Raw genomic sequence first — 22,014 nt, 5'->3', positions numbered from 1 at the left:
ATTAGGACAGAATTCTTGGCTAGATAGATTTCTTTTGTCTCATGGCTCTCCCTGGCTCTGCTCAGCCTTGAGGGCAGAACAGAGCCAGGCTACGTGCCATGTCGTCACTCTCCCCGGCTAACCTTTCTGTATCCTGCTCTGGCCTGGCGGCCCTCTCTCGCCTGTCCGTAACACTGGGGTTTAGTTAACCTAACCCTGTACAGTAACAGAGTAGGGCATCCTCTCAGGGATCCTACCTTTTATTAGGGCCGAAACGGGCTATTAGAGATATGATTGGGTAAAGTTACCACAAGGCTAGATATCTACAACGTTCGCACCGATAAGACGAGAGCCCGAACGGGAGCCTCACCGATATGCGAGGGAGAACGGCAGGAGCGGGCCAGAGCCGTGAGGGAGTATGAAGGAGCATGGGGGAGTGAAAGGGTGAGCGCAGAAGAGAGGAAGCGAGTGGAAGAGAGCGGACGAGAGAGAGCGAATGGACTAAATAGTCGTTAGCGGGAGAGCAAAGCGGAGGGTGATGAGTCAGCGAAAGAATCGTTGGCGACGACTTGTTCGGGGACTATTTTTTTATATATTTTCGCGTTTTCCCATTCCAATTCTGGTTGCTGGTACTGATTGCTGGTCGCCGTTGCACGATATGGGTGCGTCTCTCTTTTTGGGTTCCGCCCCGCCGCCCGCTCGGGGCCTCCCTGTCCCCCTGTCCTGTCCCGCGGGAAAATTAAACAGGGCAAGACAGCGGAAATAGCTTTAGGGACCGAAGCACATACAAATAAGTACGAATGGGTCAGTGTGTTACAGTTCTGGGGCCACTTGTTACGAGTGCCGAACCAGAGACCGTCGTGGGTATCTGATGCAAAGCTCGGACGGCGCACGTACATCTACAACCTCTCACGTCATACGGAATATAGCTCAGGCACACACTGTGTGGAACATTCCTGAAAAGAATTCTGCAAAACAAGACGTTGGATTCTTTTATCTAGGCTGTCGTTATCATTGCGTCGTCCACCCTCCCCAGCCCAGCCCCCTCCCTCATCTACTCCTCTTCAGACACCCATTCCTCCTCCTCCCCCCGCGCTCTCCTCCTCTCAAGGCCACCCACGACCTCCCTCGCAGCATTCAACGTCCCCTGCATCCCCTCCAGCAACCGCATCAACTCCGCCTCAACCTCGTCATTCGAGGCGTTGGCGGACATCGCGGCGGTGCTGGGAGGCGATGCAGGCGGGACGAAGGCCACGAGGGGGCCTTGGGCGCCACCTGCCGGAATGGCCGTTGCATTCGAGGTGACGGACGAGTTTGAGACCCGGTGCATGTTGTATGCTGCCGGGTGAGAGTGACTTGGGCCCGGAAAGCCGTCCTCGCCAATACGCGCCGGTCGTCCCAAAGCATACGGTGCCGGACGCGGCCCGGACGCCGTCAATGGCGTGGTTGCTCCCGAGGAATACCCGGCGAGCATCGTCCTTCCTCTCCCAGAGTAGAATCCACCCATGTTGACGTCTTCGTCCATCGTAGCAGGACCCGGGTGATCTCGGTCGTCTTCGTCATTGTCCCGCTCAAGCCCGAACGGATCCACGTCCGTCGATGATGCAGAAACATCACTGTATGCTTCAGACAGAGCGGTCGATGGTCGAGGGATCTCCTGTTCTTCAGCTTGAACAAAGTCACCAATCGTCACCGGCATGGTCATTTGGCGCGCTAACGGGGCTGGACGGGTTGGTGTCGGTCTGGAGCCGGGATGAGGCTTCTGATATGTAAGAGCGGTCGTTGGGGGTGACGATCCCAGGGATTCTTCCTCTTCGTAGTCTTCGGTAACTTTGGCTTCAGCCATGGCGGAAGAGAATGACCAATCCATTGTCTTGTGTCTCTTGGTCTTGTCGTCCGGATCGGCTTCTGTCTCGATCTCCTCTTCTGGTGGTCCTGGAATATCATGACCGTTAGTCGGCTCCGGTTCGGGCGCTACATTTATTTGTGGGATCGTCATTGCAGCCTCAGACATTGCGTTTGCGAAGGACCAGTCCATTGTCGCGTGACCGGGTCGAGAAGATGTGATCTCGGCTGGCTCTTGCAGCTCAGGAGCTTTGGTTCTGTTCTTAATAGTCCATTCCTCTTGAGACATTGCAAAATCATGCGCGGATGTACTCGAGGGCGCAACACCTTCTGCAGACGACGCTCTTCGAGCCGTGAGAGATTGGTTATTGGGGTCCCGAGGGCCTTTGGAATTGGCTCGCTTCTCCCGAAGTGTAGATGCATCCGCAAGTCTGATGGTCTCTTCCTTCAATGGCGGTGCAGCATAAGCGGTTTGGATTTTGTCATCAGTTCTTGGTGCAGCGGCAACTGCGTAGTCGGCTTCATCAAAGTCTCCGAGATCAATGACATTGGATGCGATAGAGCTAGGCCGGTCCTCTGCCATGGCCCGGAACGGCAAGTCGGATATCCGCCGTTGTTCGGGGATCGGAATGAAATCTGTTTTGGTCTTGTATTCGTATGCAGGCTTGTCCTGGTCGAACAGGTTGGAGAGATCCGCTCCTCGTTTGACGCGGGCTTCAAAGTTGGCCTTTTGAGCTGCTGTCATTTCCTTGGGGGGTGAGAGACCTCCGGGTCTGTTCAATCCTTTTGGTGTTTCTTCTCCTGTCATGCTGTCGCTAGGAGAAAAGTCCGAGAAGTCAGGGATCTCCAAGATTGCAGAGACGCGTTTTTCGAAATCTTGAGTCATGCTAAAGTTCCATTCATCATCAGATTCCAAGTCGGCATCCGGACCTTGGGCAGAAGCGGCCGCCGCGCCACCAGGCATGAACAGAGAGATTCTTTGACCCCCACTAAACAGCCAAGCGTAATATGTTTGAACAAGCTCGGTGAGCATACTTGTCGGATGTGTCTCTTCTGTGTCTTTTAGAAAATCATGTTGTAACACGTCCTCCATTGATGGTCGTGTGTTGGCGTCAGGAGTTAAAGCGTAGGAGACAAGTGAACGAAGGCCGTCACTGAAATTCTCATTTTCTGGAAGAGAGATGGCCTGCTTCAAGCGTCTCATTCTCATTTTGAGTTGTTGTCGCTCACGGAGATCGCTATTTGGTGGCCGTCCCATGGCACACTCATAGATGGTGCAGCCATATTCCCATACATCGACCTAGCAATTTGTGTCAGTCTTGACATTCGGTCCGACTGGTATGTGTATGTTTTCGAATACAGGTACACGCTGGCCATTCTAGCAACTTACTTCGTCTGAATACTCGGGATTCTCTGTCCATAGCTCCGGTGGCATCCAGTGCAGAGTTCCAATGAATGTCTTTCGCTTGTCTGTTTGGGTGTCGAGGATTGTGGCAACGCCGAAGTCACACAATTCCAGGCGACCTTCTTGGTGAATAAGAACATTGGCAGCTGGAAGGACCACGACTTAATATTAGAGCCATGTATCAGGAAAGAGGGCTGCGTAGACGAAGAAGAGACTCATGCAAAGCAAGGGGATGAAGCCTACCTTTGACATCTCTGTGCATGATACCTGCTTGATGAAGACCTTTGAGGGCTTTGGCTAATTCCCTTGCCACAATTACAATGTACTTTTCAGAAAGTCTGTCGTTGGTCGCTCGCATCTACAGCTCCATATGTCAGTCAAACAACATACAACTTCAAAAGGCCAAACTCCAAAGGAGGGTGTATGGCAGAAATATAATGCACAATCACTAAAACTTACCAGAGTTTTAACACTGCCGCCAGGACAATATTCACACACCAACCACAGCTGACTGTGCACCGGCAAAGCTTCGATCATTTGGTTGAGGTTTTCTGCTCCACTCTCTTGAGCTTGCCGTAAGATCCTGATTTCCCGGTTGAAGTCTCGGATCTGTTCGTCCTTGTGATCGCCAAAGGCATGAAAATCTGCTTCATCGATGTCGAGAACTTTGATGGCAACGACCTTGGAGGTGGAAAGCTGACGTCTATGAACAAGTCAGAGGAGGGAAGTCGAAGGCTCGAAATCCTAGATTGGCTCACCCTTTGTACACTCTACCGAAGCTACCTTTGCCAATCAACTCATCAAAAACATAATCAGGTTCAGCTTGCTTCGATCTCTTGCACTTCTCCACAACTGCGCGCTGTTGTTCCTGGGCAAGCCGAACTGCCTCGCGGCGATGAGCTGTCATACCTGAGGCAGAGTCGGGATGAAGGCTATCCATCGTGAAAGTCGCGCCTGCTCGGCGGCGTTGTTTGAAAGTCTTGGTTCTCTTCAACGGGATATTAGACTCATACACTTCTGGAGAGGATTCAAGAATTTCAAGGGTCTTTTTACGGTGTGCAATGACTTCAGCGTCTAATTCCTCCTCTTCGCGAACTCCCGGGCGAGCTCTTGTCGCTTCTTTGAATGACTCTTCTGAAAGGAGACGTCGAAGAACAAACTCACGGGTGAGCGGTGTGTACTCTGGTGCTGGAGATTCAAGGACCTCTTGGCAACCTGCGGAATCGAGAGTCTTTGGCTGCTGATCTTCTGCTTCAGGTTGTGATGGAGTTACCGAGAGTCTAGTCTTGCGGACGCAAAGCGGAGGCGGAGATAGCTCTTCCCAGAGTGCTCTATCTTCGTGTGGCTCAGACTCAGACTTTCTGGCGGGAGTTTGGCTGGTGGGAGCAGGAAGTGGAAGGCCTGCCGGTCGAAGAGGTGATTTCCGGGGAAGGGGAGGAGGCCCTGTAAGATCTTCACCAGGTGGGAGTGGAGACTTGACAGAAAGAAGAGAGGGTCTGGCAGACTCAGAATCACTTGGCGACTGTTTGCTGTGCTTCTGCCACCAGTTGTCTGGCCGGAGAACTCGTCTTGGTGCACGAGAGAGTGAAAGATTACCGTCCTTGTCGTTGAGTGGTGTTGGGGAAGAGTGCGATGAGAAACTGGAAGGTGAAAAGGGACTGCTAGAATCCTTTGTTCCGTTTACAAGGGGTGAAGGTAAGCTTGAAACGTCGGATGAAGCTGTGACTGCGGACTTGAATGTCTCTGGGAAATGTCTATCTCGAGGGGACGGAGTTGAGTCGCTGAGACGAGCAGGACGATATGGGTATCCACCGGATCGGTAGTCTCTTCGGGAGCCCGCAAAGAAAGGAGACTGTCCAGGTCGAGACTGTTGAGAATGTAGGGTTCTTGTCGATTTGGACGACGGGAGTGAAGTGGAAGATGTCTGAGAGAGGCAACTGTCCTCTTCGACGACGCCGAGGCTGTGCGGAGATGCTGCATTCCGTTAGTGTTTTCACTGAATTCCAGGTCCGGGACTTGTCTGTCAGATTAACATCATATTGCTAGGTGGATGACCCGGCGCCGGTGACATCAACGCGCCATGAATGTTCATTTGACCGACTGGACCACTTACAAAGGGGTTCCGGAGCCTTGTCCTCAAGGGACTTTGTCTTTTTGTCGCCTGGAGACATGGTTGTCAGTAGTTGTCAAGGTTGCATAGCTGGTGAAGGAGAGAAGGACGAGAGCAACAGTGACATGGTGAAGACAGAGTTCTTCCATGTCGGCTCTCTTGCTGTATAATCGTAGACTTACCTGGTCAAGGGGGTTGGCGGAGGGCTTTCTCGTGCAAATTGTTGAAGAGCACCGATATGTACGGCACCGTCCCGAACCAACACAAGGTTGCGACACCCCGCTATATCCTTCTGATACGGAGCTGGGTTTTCCAATTGATGTCTTACCGCGCCATCGCTATTGGAGACTGGACACAAACGGTGCAAGGCTGTTGTTGTTCAAGTCACCCGGTCTGAAGCCCTTCTCAACCACTCTTGGCTTCAATCTGGACAGAAACACCGTCAGCATCCTTCCGTCGTATACTGTGCCGGTACCAGCCGCGGTCGGGAAGATATGGCAGCAGTGGTCGCCTCGATACAGAGATGTGCACAACTACAACTGGAAACAGCGACTAGCGTGGAAAAGGGGAATGGGCTTGGCGCCTGGACGCTATTCCTATATTATACTAGCGTGCACGGGCAACTCAGCCTCGTTGTGACCTTGACAAGGCTGTGAGGATATTATCGACGAACGAGGCTGCGGTCACCATGTGACTGTGTTACGTGAATATTGTGAGGCCAGTAACCAAGAAATGGACATATGCTACCCATGTCCAGCGCAAACAGTGGTAGCAGTGATAATCAAAACCCCATCCGCCTTCTTGGGACTATCGGCTTCTTGACCACTCCATTGCTGCCCATCTTCTTAACCACGGGTCCGCTACTTTTGGCCCTTCCAATCAGCAATCGCTCTTTCTCTTCATCGTCCTGCCGCCTCCTTTCCTCCTTTTCTCGGTCCTCGGCCATTTGTCTCTCGATCTCCATCTTCCGGTTGAACTCACTCTCGATGATCCTTTTGTCCTTGGCGCTATACTCCTTTGATTTTAAGCTGTAGAAGACACCACCAAGGTCTGCCAGCCAGTGCGGATCAACAGCCGTGACACAACTCATGTACTCCTTGCTGGTCAAGATAAGTTCGTGGTAGACGACATAGTCGGGTGGATCTCCGAGCCCGTACAGAGCGGAGGTAGGATGGAGCTGGACCGTGACACTAGTGCGCAGATTGATGTACTCTCCGACTCCTCGCCGACGAGCGGCCTGGTGATAATATCCGGAGCAGATGCACTTTCGTATGACATCCCAGTCCGTACCACACGACACGAGCTCCATCTTTTGCTGGCCCACCATAATGTCGTGTAATTGCTCCCGAATCTCTTTTGCACGACGTAATGCTTTAGGATGTAAAAAGTGTCGAACGCACCAACCATCACTGTATCCATTACTCTTCCACTGAGTGTACACGTGCAAAAGCGTAAGATGATCCGACTCGTGCACGAAGAACTTTTCTCTCGCTGCATCCGACTCCTCTTGCCTCTCTTTCGGCCTATAGAAGACAGACGGCACGGACAGCATACTGACAATGGTGAGCATCTCCTCGCTACAGCCGTATTCGGTAGATGATGTAATCAGCATCTTCGCAAGTGAAGGATCCATCGGGAATGCGGTCATCGTGCGCCCGATAGGTGTCAGGTCGCCAACGTGGTCCAATGCCCCCAGGGCCCATAGGTCGAAGAGTGAGGTGGTAATTGTGTCTTGCGGCGGAGGGTCCATAAAGTCAAAGTCCAGCAAGTCTTTGACACCCAGCGACTTCAGAAGCAAGACCGTATTTGCTAGATTCGTCCGCTGGATCTCAGGAATTGTCTGAATGTACAACTCATTCTTGAATGCCTGCTCAGTAAACAGGTGAAATGCTTTGCCTGGTCCAGTGCGACCAGCACGACCAGCTCGCTGAGAGGCATTGGCTTGCGAGATGGGGGTGATTTGCAGGGTGTCCATTCCCATCTTGGGATTGTAAACCTTTAACTTGGAGAATCCGGAGTCGACAACGTACATGATCCCATCAACTGTCAACGAAGTTTCGGCGATATTGGTGGCAACAATGACTTTACGCACACCGGGCGGGGCAGGATCGAAAATCTTTGCTTGGAGATCTGCAGGCATCTGGGAGTATATCGGCAACACCATGATTTTCGGTGGATTAACTAGCAGGCGGAGTCTCTCTTCAATCAACTCACATGTCACTTCGATGTCCTCTTGGCCTGTCATGAAGACGAGGATATCTCCAGCGCCCTGAGAGACATGGATAGCGAGAACTTGCTTGACGGCACTGTCAACATAGTCTTCACACGGTGAACGTGAGAACTGGATGTCGACAGGAAAGGTGCGGCCAGGAATGATGAATTCGGGTGCTCCTCCATAAAAGCGAGAGAAACGCTCCGAATTCATAGTGGCAGACGTAACGATGAGCTTCAAGTCTCTGCGTCGAGCAAGAACCTTCTTGATCAGACCCATTAGGACGTCGGTATTGAGAGCGCGTTCGTGAGCCTCGTCCATGATGATGCATGAGTATTTGTCTAGATCTCGTTGAGTGAGGGATTCTCTAAGCAGGACGCCATCCGTCATATCTGTACCACGGTCAATATGTCGTCTGGTATAGGAACGGCAGAACTTACACTTGATTACCGTCTCATCGCTTGTGCAGTCCTCAAAACGAATGGCATATCCCACCAATCCACCCAGCTCTACTTCCATCTCCTCACTAACCCGCTTAGCGACACTCATGGCGGCAACTCTTCGAGGCTGTGTACATCCAATCAAGCCGTGTTTACCGTAGCCTTCCTCGTGGAGAAACTGGGTCAGTTGTGTCGTTTTCCCCGAGCCGGTCTGGCCAACGACAATGATGACTTGGTTGTCTCGAATGACCCGCATCAGCTCCTCCCTCACGGCAAAGGCCGGTAGATATTCTCGTTGCTCTCTCAATGTCTTACTCTTGCTAAATGCAGAGCTCCCTGTACTCTTCTTGAGATGAGCAGAAAATTTGCTCTTGCCACTGTCCTCACCGGGTAGCGCAGCAGCACTGTCTCCCTCGTCTTCTCTCACGCCCATTATATTGCCCAAAGCGGTTCCGGCAATATTTGTGGCTTCCTGTGCCTGTTTCTGTCGCTCTTTTTGCTGGCGCTTCTCCCGTACAACCTTGCTGCCCTTTCGACTGAAGACGGCCATGTCACTTTGAGGATCCCGCACTGCTGGCACTGGCTCGAGTTGCTTTGTAAAGACAGTCTTTCCGTCTAGAAATGGAGGTTTGAGGTCATGAACCAGTAGATGCACCCGGACAGCATCATCGTCATCAAAATCCTGAACCTGATCGCGCCTTTGCGCAACTCCGGACGTGAGCATTCGATTGGCCTCCCAGGCATCAACCTCCTTCTGTTTCTGCGCCGCCTTAGCTGTCAATCTCTTGCCTAACTTCTTGTCCAACAGCGCCTGCTCGCGCTGCTTGTCTGCCCAAGTAGCATCTGCACCGCCGAAAGGGTTGTGTGTTTCGTCGCCGAAGGTGTGGCCGAACTCGTCTCCCGTATACCAGTCGCGGTCCATGGCTGCGGTGTCCTCATCGTTGAAGAAAGGCTCTGGGCCGTCAAACTCTTGTTGGTGCGGCTTTACATTGTGCAAGCGACTCTGATCTCTGTGGGAGGGCCTTGCGGAGCGGCCTCTGGATGCATATTGAGGCTTTAAGGACGGTCCCAGATCGTCGCTCGAATCGGGATGGGCATGATGGAAACCTCCTGCAAGTTTCCGCCGCTTGGGACTGTTACTGCGCTCCATTGTTTGGGAGAAAGAAGTTGTCGAGGATCGTCGGGTAAATCTGGCAGGAGGGAAGCGGGCTAGACTTCAATTGACAGAACCTCCCTGAGCCATCTACGATATGTACACACGGAGGCACCACCAGGCACATGTCTAGATGCAGGAAAAAGTTTTGCCGGGGTTTATGCGGAGGGCTTCCACACGACACTAACGCCAATTTATGCACATCGTGACATCCCCGCCTCCGCAACTCTGCATGTAAACATTTTGGTCACTTCACCTATCGACAGAATGGCGTCAGGGCAGGAAGCAGCTCTCCGGAAACAGCAAGGTATTTGGAGACCTGATACATCGCAAACTCCTACTAAGAGAATATAAGACTTGCAATCGCAGTACACCAACTACAAAAACACCCTTCAGTCGCTTGCGCAGAAGGTAGGCGAAATTGAACAAGAGATTGAGGAACACAAGTCAGTTACATCCATCTTAGCACTACAAGTCTTGTGTGGGGCGAAGATTTCTCATAGGGGCGATGCAAGATACTGACATTTGGCTTTTGGACAGACTTGTTATGGAGACGCTTCAGCCACTTCCTCAGGACCGCAAGTGCTTCCGTCTGATAAACGGAGTACTTATTGAGAGAACAGTGAACGACGTATTACCCGCGCTGAAGACCAATTCCGACGGGCTCAAGCAGGTCTTGGAGGAACTACTCAAACAGTACAAAAACAAGCAGGATGAGATGGATAAGTGGAAGGCAAGTTTGGTGGCCATTGCGTATCTTGGATTTTCGCTGATGGATGACTACAGAAGAAAAACAACATCCAAGTGGTACAAAACCAGTAAAAGATGTGGACAAGGATGTTTTCGGAGATACGGAGGATACGTTGGCTGTAGACAGAGATACACATTACTCACGGATTCAGGCTGCCAAAAAGACCTCTATGCCAGAGTCAACTGAGGATTCCAGTGCATTGGCATCGAGAATATGATGAGGCCAAAATGAGGCGTGGGAGTATTATGATAAACTCAACGACTAGTCGACTGCTGGACGTGGCCTTGACTGCTATCTGAGGCAACTGCGACGCTTTTCATTTATAATTCTCGCCCTTGAACCAACCTGATCGCAAACAAGTCCCGTAAGTACCCCTACGACAGCAGCTCTAATCGTCTGGATTCGTCTTATTTTCTCCTATTCTCCACGAGTGCTAACCTGAGCGTCAACCAGTTCCAATCTGGCCCTTGCTGTTGCCGCCTTGACAACGAGCCCTCGAGAATGGCGCCTTCCGGAGCCAGCTGGCCCTCATCGAACGGTAACACACAAAAGAACTACCCAAGCGGCAACCACCCTCGTACTACCTTTGCACTCCCACCGCTGATCAACCGACCATCGCTTTTCTGCTGTCCAGTGGCAGAGAGTCATTCAGCACACTTGCCTCGAAGCTTCGTCAATCCTGGCCGCCACTTGATGAATCTTCAGCTTCGAACATTCCTCGAGTGTGCTGATGATGCTGAGTACACCTTTCCGAAATGTGAAGTGTCCCACATTGTCGAGGTGACCACCAGAGCCCTTCATAACAATACCCTACCGTCTCATAGTCGGCCCGCAGATCAGCAGCAGTGGAATTCCCGCGGTGGGCTGCACAACACTTCTCTGACGTCCTGCACTCCTCCCCTCGAAACGAGTGAAGATGGCAGAATGGCAATTGACGAAGAAGAGTTGAGTGGTGCCGAGATTCCATACAGTACATATCAGAGCATGTCGACGCGGTACTTTATCTCTCAAAACAGCAGCAAGGCGTGGCAAATTCCACCTCATTCTCGATCTTATCGAGAAACCCACCCCGAGCCGAATCCAAGCAGGGCGGGTGTCGAAAGATATATGGAGATACCACCTTTCAAGACATTGCCATACACTTCAGAAGGGATTTCAGGAGGGGCAGGCGCTCGACCATGGATGCCGTCGTGCTCCGTCTTGATGTGGTGCACTAAACACAATCAATTCTACGAAGTGCACGTACTGTCTTGAGCGCCGCCAAGAAGGATACAGGGATAAATACATATCTAACTAGTGACCGGCTCGGTCTCACCGGTCGAGAAGAAAGAAGAGCTGGTCTTGCGCATGGTTTCGCACATACATATTCTTTCCCACTGGTACAGGAGGGAGCTGTCTGCGAAAAAATCCACGATCTTGATCACTTGTGGGCTTCACATAGCTCGCACAAATATCGGGTCAAATACTTATGACGAAATTCAATGCAGACGTCTTTTGACTCCAAGGCAGATCGCAACTGTGTCTCGGAATGGGGTACTTGTACCTCGCACACAAGTACTAGGTAGTCATTTCTATTTCTGTTTGCAGGCAGCTTGGTCATCCGGTGTGAAACTAGACTACGGACGACCTGATCCCAGTCTTGTCCGGTGCCGCCGCATCTGATATAGCTGCAAGGCTAACAAAATCGTCCTCATTTACTGGATCCTCACAAGTAGGTACCCGCACTATGCTACTGTAGGTAGTTGGAGTGGCTGGTTTCCAAAGCATCGGAGAGAGGATACCATCATCCGCCGATGCGCCGATATGTTCCTCGTACATTACCGACGCCCCAAGCAGCGCTTGTCTTGCATCTGCTGTGTAGCTCGCGTTGGTGCAGAGGCATCTCTACCTCGTCCCTCGTACCTACGTACTGCACAAGTACCGAGTACGCCTGCAATGGTAGGAAAGCTGTAGCTTGAACATTGATACAGAAGTACACGATGCGCATCGGTTTCAACAGAATTCGTTTACGGTGGTGGCATGATGATGAAATTGAGAGGACGAGGTGATCCGGTGCTACCTGCATCGTCTACATACTTTATGTACTCGGTACTCCATACCAACACGATGTATTACTTGACTACCTAGGTACCACCATCACTTAGGTAAAGCATGGTAAGCTACCGAGGTAACGTTGGGCGCGAAATAGTTCCCTCACTAGTAGGGAGGATGGGAGGCTCGAGTACCTGCCCAGGAAAGAGCAGGTGAGGCCCCAGGTCCCCCAAAGGGATTTTGTAGGGACCAAGGAAGGTGCCTAAAGTACCCAGAGACTGTACCCGGAAGATACTCGTACTAGGCAGTCCTAAGTTCACCCTCACTCACCACTGCTGTGGCTAGATTTTGAACTCCAAGACTTGCCGGCACTCCACTACAGCTTGCTTGCTTGCATCATGCGAACCTTGTCGAACCCAAGAGCTCGTGAGACATGGTTAGAAGCCGGCAAGGTAGCTCCACAACTCAGGCCAGATGGTTCGGGGCTGTCACTGGTGCTCTTTGGCTTCTCCGCGCCACGTTCTGCAGGTTCTGTCCCACAACCGCCCAGTTGACTCTCACATCATGTTCCATTGACCAGGGGGCGAAAGTTCATGGGTACCTCTGTATGTAAGTCCAAGCTTCAAACCAGGGAGCAAGGGGGTACATGCATGGCCCCCAAGCAAATCGGGTGCTTCCCAGTGAGTCACTCACCACCCTCTTGGTTCCTTCTCCCACCCTTGATTCCATGTTTCACTTACTGATTGGCAAAGCCAGTCAATCGCAGACCCGGCAACGGGTAGAGAGGAACTGAGAATGACCTGAGGAAGCAGCCCAATCTGAGCAACCGCCAGTCCATCCCTGAGCTCGCTGAAGTTCACCTCCTGTCTCAACGACCCTCCTACGTGTTGTCACGATGCCCCCAAGACTGCGTCCCTGCGACTGTCCAAGCCACTACAAGGACTCCACCTTGAGTGGCCCGTCTGCCCGTCCCATTCCATGCCAGAAGAGTTCGCATCGTCCCAAAAGCCACCAAACACTCATCATCGCTAAAGTACGAGTAGTATTGCGGTCAGGCGATCCGCACCGGCCAACGACAATCATTTCCTTGAGCACACATTCTCGAAGGCCTATCGATTCTGTGTGGATAGCTATCGTCTTGCCGAGTTCATCCGTCCCCTACATTGGCTCGATGAATCCGGCTAACCATCTTGCATAGGGGCCTTGGTTCGCTTCTTTGGCACCAAAATCCTCCTGTTGGTCCCAATCGACGCCACGCGGCCACTGGCATCGTTGTGCGCCGCTCAAACCTCAATCCATGGCCCACGACCCCTCGACCATCCTGGGCGTTTCCAACTAGGCGCTTTGAATATCTTGTCTCGCCTGCCTTTCCTTGCGACCTCACCTCCTTGTAAAGCTCCTCGTCGGTCCTCACACTCGTTACTTCCAGATCCGGGTATTTAGGTGGCATTGGAATCTGATCCGTCAGAATTCCAACTTGTAAAATTATTTGTCCTTCAATCTCTTTCCTTGCCTGTCACTCACTCCTTTGAAGGAAATCCGGTACAGCATATCTGGATACAAATGAAACTGTGAATACGTCACAAACTCGCCACTAGATTTCACCAGCTTTTCCTTCAGCAACTTTGGTTTTGGACAGGAAGAATAGCTCCCACGTCTGTTGAAGTACTATAAAGCACCTCAGAGGGACCCCAAGTGTGGTGTCTTCTCCATTTTGGTTTAAGACAGCCTCGAGGATCGGCGGTGCATATCAAGGGAATATTAGCCCCAGAGGAGGATCATCTCGGTGATTACAGACAAAAATTTCTAGATCTCGGACCTCTGTGAGCTTCACATTCATATACATTCTTGATTTCTTGATGTTTGTCGGGACTAACGCTTCGCAGTCATCGACATGTATTTTATCAACTTGCTATCCGTCTTGATAACCGCCTCGCTGCTCACCACTGCTTCCGCAACGCCAGTGGTCAGGAAATCACTCAATCCCAAATTCCTCAGGACCAGATCACCTCTTAGCAATGCAGCCTTCTCAGAAGACTGGCCTACCAATGTTGTCATGGTCGGAGGGTCCCAGACGTATGGCTTCTGGGTTCCCACGGACGGGACCTGGTATGAACTGGGGAACATCGAATGTCTCGGTTTGCCTGCATATGCCATTGGCGACTGCAACGACGTAACCATCGACCAGATTGGCGTAGTGGCGGGATATGGCCCCTGCAGCTTCGTTGGCAACAATGGCTATTCATCCACCCTTGACGGCGATGCCGGCGATGGCTACTATACCGTTGGCCCTCCCCAAAACATCATGGCTGCAGCATGTGGCCCTTCGTCATGATTGCATCAGCCTTCTTGAGCCAGCAAGCCTTCTACAACGACTTCCACGCAGCCATTCCCTGATGCGAAAATTGAAGCACGACAATAGACATTTTGTTCATCAGCTTACTTCGCTTCTTCTCGCTCCGTCCGCCTCCCAGCAAGCCGTGTTGCGCGTCTTTGAATAGCCTTTCAGCCGTCACCCGCGCGCGTCACCGAGCCAGATTCAACCTCGTCTGCCGGAAGGACAACCTCGCCTACGAACGCCAGGACACCCTCTTCGCCGCACATATGATTCGACAGCACGGGAAATGGATGGCGCTGGTTCGGGTCCGACTGCGGGTGGAACTGACCATACACAAAAAGCGCTTATGACGAACTATCAGTTTTTCCAGGCCCAGAGCGCTGGGGGACATGAACCAGCGGTACTCGGTACAGCAGCGAGCGGAGCGGAGAGGATTCTTGCTTTCTTTCCAGCAACCCCGAAACCAACAACCCCCTCAAAACCACCCCAAAACTCTTTTGATACCCAGCTGCGAACTGCAAACGAGATAGCTCCGGTCCAATACAATGCAATGCAATGAAACAATATCTTGTTCCTTCTATTTCTACTTCTTCTGATCGTCCTTCTGTTTTTTTTTTCACTCCTCCCCACCTCCTGAACTTGTCCTGTTTTTGTCATGTATGTCGTGTCATCTCCTCAAGTTTATTCCTACCGGAACTGGATACATTGTGGTTAAGAAGGTAAATAGGTAGGTAGGTAGGTAAATAAGATGGTAAAAAGGAAAACAAGGGCCGACCTTGATATGCTACTTCCCCATCACTGCTCAATCAATGCAGTGAAATGCATATGCAGCATATATGCCTGTGTGTATATGGCTAGTGTATATGATTATATGTGTATATATGTGTAAGATAGCTGTGTCATCATCCCTCCGAGTCTACGTCGTACATGTCCAAAGATTCAAAGACCGACTCCGGACGCCCCACCCCAGACTCGCCATACACGGCTCGAATTTCGTCCAAGGTGGTCGCGAAGATCAGATTGTTCTCTGCGAGACTCGCGGCGCCACTCAGGGCCAGTTTGTTCTCCATGTCGTCTCCGACGTGGGACTGCAGGGGCTTCCAGACGACAATGCGCGTCCCTTTGGCGGCGTGGTGCTCGATGATCTCTGTCACGGCCTGGATCGCACATCCGTCAATGCTGGTGCAGTGGCGCATGTCGAATATGAGGACGGTTTCTGTGTCCACATGTCGGTGGGGGAATGGGGAACCGGCCCTCTGATGCACAGAGATTGCTTCGTGATCGAGGACCTCCAAGCGATCTTTCAGGTCGCTGGAATTGGCAAATGTCAAATGCCCGACGATGGTGACGATCAGCGTCCGCATCGATGAAAGCGATGCTATGTGTCCCAGGTCGCCATCCTCTAATGCTTGTACTGACGAGTCCCGCACTCGCACTTCAGACCGCCAACCTCGGTGCGTCGCCCAAGCCACAATTGACCATGCGAGCCCCAGAGACATTCCCAATGTGATGGAATGGGAGATCGTGGCCCCGAAGACTAGCGCCATAAGTGTCAACTCAGGCCACGCCCTTATCTTCGCGAAGAACACAATCTCGTGTGGACATTCTTCAATCATTGAGACCCCAACAATGGCGATCATAGCCGCGAGAACTCCTCTTGGAATGTAGTAGAATGCTGGGAGGGCGAAGAAAATGCAGGCCAAGGTAATGGTGCTGAGAAGGACGTTGCTCATCGGAGTCCTTCCGCCTACCGAGTAGTTCAACTTACTTCTGCCGTAACCGCCGAAGCCAGGCAACGCGAGAAAGCACCCACCAACAATGTTGGCAATTCCGAGCGCGATGAGTTCTTGATTGGAGTTCAAAGGCACGTTGGACGCCTTGTTCGCTGCATTCGCCTTTCTTAGGCTTCTGGCTGTCAAAGAAGATTCGAACAAGCCTAACAGAGCAATCACAAAGGCCGTGGTAATGAGACTCGAGATGTCGTCAATGTTGTGAAAGGTGAATGGCCAACGGAAAGGTATTCCAAGATTTTCTGGTTTTCGGATCCGCCCCAGCACCTGAAGACCGTGCTCATGCCAGCCACATAGCCAAGTGAGAAACGTCGAGGCGGCAACGACCACAAATCTATCCGGGATGTACGCAACCACAGGGTAGCGTAACTCTAAGAAGCTCTGAAAATGTCTGGACTCTGTCAGTCAAAGGTCTCAAGGCTTTAAATCGATGGCTCCACTTGCCTTATCACCATGACGATCGTAAAGCTGGTTATAGAGACCGCAGCAGTGAGAAGATGTGTCTGATTGAGGCTGGTCAGGATGAAGAGAAGTTTCCTCGCAGGACTTCCTTCCGACACGGTTGGATCCTCTTTTGCTATTGCCCCAAGACCCAAGCCTGTGATCGTTTGTTGTATCACCACGTTGAGCCCGACAGCGCCGATGAATCCTCGCATAAACGGTCGACTGAGCACAGAGTCCACAAATCCAAGCCGGCTCAGGCCCGTCAGGAACAGCACCGTCCCCGTAAAGGCAGTGACGGTGCCGGCTATCTGGGCATTGATGGTCTGATCCTCCTCACCGTCCTTTCCTCGATCTGAAAGCGCGACAACTGTTCCAACAAGAAGAGAGCCTGGCGCTTCCGGTCCGACCACCATCAGGGGGCAAGATCCTATTAATGCGTAGAGAAGCGGGGTGATCACAAACGAGTACAGCCCGCTGATAGGGTGAGCGTGCCCGAGGAGGGCAAACGAGATGGACATGGGCACGTAAAGTGAAGCCACCGTCAAAGCGCCCATGAAATCCCCGGGAAACCATATCCGTTGGTACTCGGGAATCCATTTCATAAAAGGCAGATAGCGCGACAGACGCGTCCACGTACGTCCCCAATGAGTTTGTCTCTGGGCGTGTGGCATGGCAGTCCGCTCGGACTTTGGCAGCGGAAGCTGGTGGTCTTTCGATGAGGCACTTGTGGTATCGAAGTCGATGTGGCGGTGGCATCTCTTGAGAAGCCGCTGCGTTTCGTTTGGTACCGCTTCTTCCACATCATAGTCGGCCATGCTAACAACACAGCTCACTTGTCTGGGCGAATGTGTGCCGCCATAGGCGGCGACTGAGAGTCAGATGGGAGACAGATATCCAGAAATTGTTGGTCTCGTGGTAAGAGTGTTAGGCCAGCTGACTGGTATGGCGACATCTCGTTAGCACCGTTGTTGATTGATCGAAGAGCCCCTCAGCATCCTAAGCTGCGGAAATTGGGAACCGGTGCCGACGATTGGATCTTGGAGGGGAGGATGGAGAAGCCTGACGCAAAAGTGATTCGCATAGGGGAGGGCGAGATGTGCATGTGTAGTGTCGAGCTAGGAAGACGCCCACGGCACGTCCCTGTCGCGTCTTTGGCCAAACAACAACAAGGAGCCTACATACTGTATCACCGAGTCCAGTGGGTGAGTAGAAAGTATCGAGTTCCTCGTGTGGCCTGCACCCCCTGCGCTCTTACCCTGCGCCCTCGCCTGCGCATCTCCATCTCAATTAGTCTTGGCGCCCTCCTCGCCTGGTTCTCCTGCGCTTCCACATTGAACAAGCCTCATCACATAATAATACCAGAAGCTGGATACCCTTTCCGCGGTGGGGGAGCTGCAGCCGCAGGTATGTGGATAGAAAACTGTCGTGATATGTGCCTAGGTACCTAGGTAGGTATGTATAATCCCCGATTTAAGCACCTTCATCCAACAATAATACACCCCCCACCCCCAGAAAGATCCAGCTTCTCCTGGTCGCTGATGTGCACAGTACCCAACTCGTATATACCCAACCTGTCTCTATACCCCATTTGCAACAACACCCTACAGTCACAGTCGAAGTCCGATGTTGATGCAGGGTAAAAAAAAAGGATTCGATTTCATTGGCCTTTGGCCTTCTTCTCTTCTTCCCTCACAACTTCACCAACTACAATCCGACAAAGCCGTTCCGCTAACTGCTCCACGCTCCACCCCCATCTGATCTCCTGCGCCGCATCTGCTCTCATTTGCCGACCCTTGTACCATCCATGGCTGTATTCGCATTCCTGCATAAACCTCTCAAGGACCTCACACTCACCATCACCCACAGTCCACACAAACTCGCCGTTAACGAGTCCATTGGCGCTTTCGTCAATTACCATCTCCGTGCCCCTCAGCGCGAGCACTTCAGGACGTATCATCGCGCGAGGGGGAGCGTGGAATTTAGGACGAAGTGATTTTCGGTAGATGATGTGGAGAGTGCGAAAGTGGGTGTTTGAAAAGTCGCCGCTCAGGGCAAGTGGTCTCCTGGTGGAGCGGACAGGGTCAGACGGATAGGATGGTGGGGTGAGGTATGATGGGATGGTTTGAGCCATCGGATCGATCTTCTCATGTGAGTCGGTCGATGAAGGAATCGAGGCCTTTGTCTTCTCCCAGCCTGAGTGTTGAGACGGGTCTTTGTCGTCGACAGATGCGCTTGAAGGCACTGAGTGCTTTACGGAGACGTGGATTCGGTTATCACTGGGCGAGCCACGAGTTTGTGAGTCGATGCTCGCAGCTTGATTTGATCCCCAGATCCAACTAGGCCGACTCTTGGTGGGATTGGCAATTGAGAGCTCGTCTTTCGCCTTAGTTTCAATGCTCACAGCCGGTCGAGCTTCGATGGCTCCGTCAGAAGAAGCGGGCGGATTGTCGTCGGATTGTCTCAGATTGATTTCCATAGATTGCAGTTCTCGATTCAACTGCAAGTCAACAGAATCCTCAAAAGAGTCGTCAGTTGCAGATCGCATGCTGAAGCTGCTTTCTTGGCCATCAACATCGACTCCCCGGTGCCTCTGGCTAAAGACAACTCTTCTGGCCATGTTCGTGTCGTCGAGCCTCGCAATGCCCAGTGCCTGGTTGAAGCTGTAGCGAGAGCCTTTCATTGCGGAGCGAGGTGTTGGCGGCCTTACTGGAGAGCTCTCTCTGGCTTCGGCGCGTTCAAGTGGCTGTGCTGTAGCTGGCTCAGATCGCGGAGGAGGCGTCGATATGGATATCGAAGAGTCGTTGAAATTGACAGGAATCTGAACAGGTTGTGGAGAAGAATAGGATGTCTCTGATGTTTTGGATAGCTCGTCTGTCGAGTCGAGCGCCACGTCCAGATTGTCAAGCGTTGCTGGTGATCCCGACTCAGATGTAGGACTGGACATACCCAGCGCGACCGGGGCGTCTCCTTCTAGCTCGTCTTCGCCAGTCAAAATCGTATTTGTGCTCTCGAGGTTTTCGTTTTCAGAGGCCTTCCCCGTCGGTGTTCCAGCCATGAGCTCTATGTCGAACTTTCCGCTGTTTCTTCTATGTCTCAACTGCTGTCTCTTGATCTCGCCGGCGCCGAACAGGATCTTAGTCTCAGGTTCACGGTAAAACATCAAGCCGCTCATGTCCTCTGTACAAGCAGACAAGAACGTGCTCTGTTCTTGCAGAGCACCAACATCCTCGCCCCTCTTCCAGGGACTTGGTATCAGACTTCTCCGAGGTCTGCTGACAACTTCCTGGGCCCGCTGTCGTTGTCTGATTTGCTCCGTGTTGGTAAAGAGACTCTCGGTGTTGGTTGGGACGGCTGAGCCTGGACTTGACGAATTCTTGGCCTCCGCAAGCCAAATGTCTGTCTCATCATCTGCTTCGAGTTCGGGTTCGATAAGAGATCCTCCTGGACTCTCTGCCCTTGGAGTGGGTTGTTCCTCCTCCCCGTCGCTGTCAATCACAATGACTTGGCTCTCGCTAGCATTTTGGATCTGCCTGGACACGGCTTCTCTCTCCAGCTGCCATTCCCGTTCCCTCCTTCCTTGTGTGTCGAGAATGGACCTTTCAGGATACTTCTGTGTGAGGTTTTGCGGCGTACGTACCACAGCTCCTTCGCCACTAGGTACTGTGCTGCAACTCGCCTGGACCGGAGTGTGCCGAACGAGGCTTTCGCCTCGCCAGACCTGTGTACGTGAATTTTGGTCAGAATTTCCCAGCTTCTTCGTCTGCAAGACTTTGTTGGACTGTGAGCTTTTATCGTTGAAAGATGCCGATTGTTCCGCCGGACTCGATGCCAGTCTCTTCGCAAGCTCCTCGCCAAAGCGGAGGCCAGCTCTGAGCTCGCGTTGGGTTCCACAATCAAAGCCCACAAATAGAGCTCCATCCTCTTCCAGGCCAGGTTTGCTGGAGGAAGTTTCCTGCTTGACTGCCAATACCCTATCGCGCGAACGATCTGGGGACACTACGTCTTGCAGCGCAATACCAGCAAAGACAGCACCAGCGGAAGCACGATGCTGATGATGCGGCGTCCTTCGGACATTGGGTCTTGGTGGCGAAGGCAGCTTTGGTGATGAATATGGGAGTGGTGTTACCTTTCGTCCCACAACCCCTGATGAGGAAGGGACTTTTAAAAGAGCTTGGTTCTTCTCTGTCGCTGGCGGCGAAGATGGGACCGTGCTTGATAGCTCAGTCTCATCTGGCATGATAGTAGGATAAGCGACAACCTGATCCGCAGCGGAAGAATTCAGAGCTGCAGGATCGCTATTTCCTGTCCCCTCCGATTCGATTCTTGGCTTGGGATCATTCGTGTCCGAGGGATGAATGCTGGTGGTTGATGCCTCATCAATAGGGCTACTCAAGTATCGTCTAACCGATGGCAAAGTGTCGAGATCGATCATAGTAAATCCCTCACTTTCAAGCATAGTATCAAAGACCCCGTTGTCATGAAGACCCGGAGCATTTTCAACATCAAGAGCTTTCCCCGCATCGTCAGAGTCCCCGTGGTAGGAGGAAGTAGGTGAAGGAGTCGGATAGCTCAGCGCGCTGTTAACGGATACCTTCCGAACTTCCATCTGCTGCTTCATTGTCGTCCCTCTTGTCTTTTCACTTGAGATCGAGCCTTGATTTCCATAATTATCCTCTTCAATTGACTTGGTTGAAAGCGCTCGAGGTCTTATCGATACTTGATTTGGATCGATTTTGCGAAGTTCTGGTGAATCAGAATCTGCGATAGGATTGTCGTGGTACACAGAAGCCTCATGATCTTCCACATCTGTATCTGTTCGCACCTCAAACCTTGGAGCATTGGAATTGGACCTTGAGGGCTTGGACGGGGAGGCTTTCTGCGTTGACACAGCGGCGGAGACGCTCTTGCGCGAATTCCTCCTCTTTCGTGGCGACGTCTTCTGTTTCAACCAATCGTCCTCTTCCGAATCATCTCCTAGAGGTATTATGTCCAAGTCTGTCACACTCTGTCTCCTGCTTCGACCAGAACTCCTGCGATCACGAAGTGGCGTATCACCTCTTTTGTTTTTCGTTGACTGAGACTTTCGCCCTCTTCCGGAGGTTTTTGGTTGTCCATCCTCAGGGGACTCGTTCTGTACTGATCTTTGTGTCGTGCGCGATCGCGTCTTGAATAGTATCGCGTTGTGTTCCATGTCGCCGTCTTCCGGCTCTGCCTCTACAGTCACTCTAATTTTCCAGGGACTCAAGTTCTGTTCTGAAACGGCTCGGAATGGAGAGGACGGAACCGCGTCGCAGGTGAAGGCACTTGTTTTGGTAGGTCTGCTCGTGGTCTTCATGGACGTGCTGGAATGGCGCTTCGGCGCGGACTGCCGATTGCCAGACGAGGTGCTGACATGTGACGGTTCATCGTTGATAGATGTTGCTAGAGGATCGGGGGAGCTTAGATCGTGATTTGCGTAGGAAGCCACGGAGGGCGATCGGGACATTTTGTTTGTGTGGTCCCCTGAAGTATGCGCG

The 22,014-nt window shown here is 52.1% G+C and overlaps 5 protein-coding genes across 5 annotated transcripts; 1 reads left to right on the top strand and 4 right to left on the bottom strand.

The window, feature by feature from the left end:
- Window positions 1-1,033: 1,033 nt before the first annotated feature.
- On the bottom strand, window positions 1,034-5,400 carry AYO21_05108 (hypothetical protein; the record flags this gene model as incomplete). The annotated part of the gene is made up of 6 exons (XM_022655079.1): window positions 1,034-3,124; window positions 3,215-3,390; window positions 3,473-3,587; window positions 3,689-3,932; window positions 3,988-5,203; window positions 5,343-5,400. 6 exons carry the CDS (start codon window positions 5,398-5,400, stop codon window positions 1,034-1,036), a joined length of 3,900 nt encoding a protein of 1,299 aa, XP_022512564.1.
- A 720-nt stretch (window positions 5,401-6,120) lies between these two features.
- Window positions 6,121-9,141, bottom strand: AYO21_05107 (hypothetical protein; the record flags this gene model as incomplete). Its single annotated transcript, XM_022655078.1, has 2 exons — window positions 6,121-7,943; window positions 7,992-9,141. 2 exons carry the CDS (start codon window positions 9,139-9,141, stop codon window positions 6,121-6,123), a joined length of 2,973 nt encoding a protein of 990 aa, XP_022512563.1.
- A 4,679-nt stretch (window positions 9,142-13,820) lies between these two features.
- Window positions 13,821-14,261, top strand: AYO21_05106 (hypothetical protein; the record flags this gene model as incomplete). Its single annotated transcript, XM_022655077.1, has 1 exon — window positions 13,821-14,261. The coding sequence occupies one exon, from the start codon at window positions 13,821-13,823 to the stop codon at window positions 14,259-14,261; it is 441 nt and encodes a 146-aa protein (XP_022512562.1).
- Window positions 14,262-15,166: 905 nt separating this feature from the next.
- On the bottom strand, window positions 15,167-17,313 carry AYO21_05105 (hypothetical protein; the record flags this gene model as incomplete). Its single annotated transcript, XM_022655076.1, has 2 exons — window positions 15,167-16,450; window positions 16,507-17,313. The coding sequence occupies 2 exons, from the start codon at window positions 17,311-17,313 to the stop codon at window positions 15,167-15,169; spliced, it is 2,091 nt and encodes a 696-aa protein (XP_022512561.1).
- Window positions 17,314-18,155: 842 nt separating this feature from the next.
- On the bottom strand, window positions 18,156-21,983 carry AYO21_05104 (hypothetical protein; the record flags this gene model as incomplete). The annotated part of the gene is made up of 1 exon (XM_022655075.1): window positions 18,156-21,983. The coding sequence occupies one exon, from the start codon at window positions 21,981-21,983 to the stop codon at window positions 18,156-18,158; it is 3,828 nt and encodes a 1,275-aa protein (XP_022512560.1).
- Between the last annotated feature and the right edge of the window lie 31 nt (window positions 21,984-22,014).

The sequence above is a fragment of the Fonsecaea monophora genome (assembly GCF_001642475.1).
Source record: "Fonsecaea monophora strain CBS 269.37 chromosome Unknown Scaff31, whole genome shotgun sequence".
Taxonomy (NCBI): domain Eukaryota; kingdom Fungi; phylum Ascomycota; class Eurotiomycetes; order Chaetothyriales; family Herpotrichiellaceae; genus Fonsecaea; species Fonsecaea monophora.
This window is presented reverse-complemented; position numbering and strand designations above follow the sequence as displayed.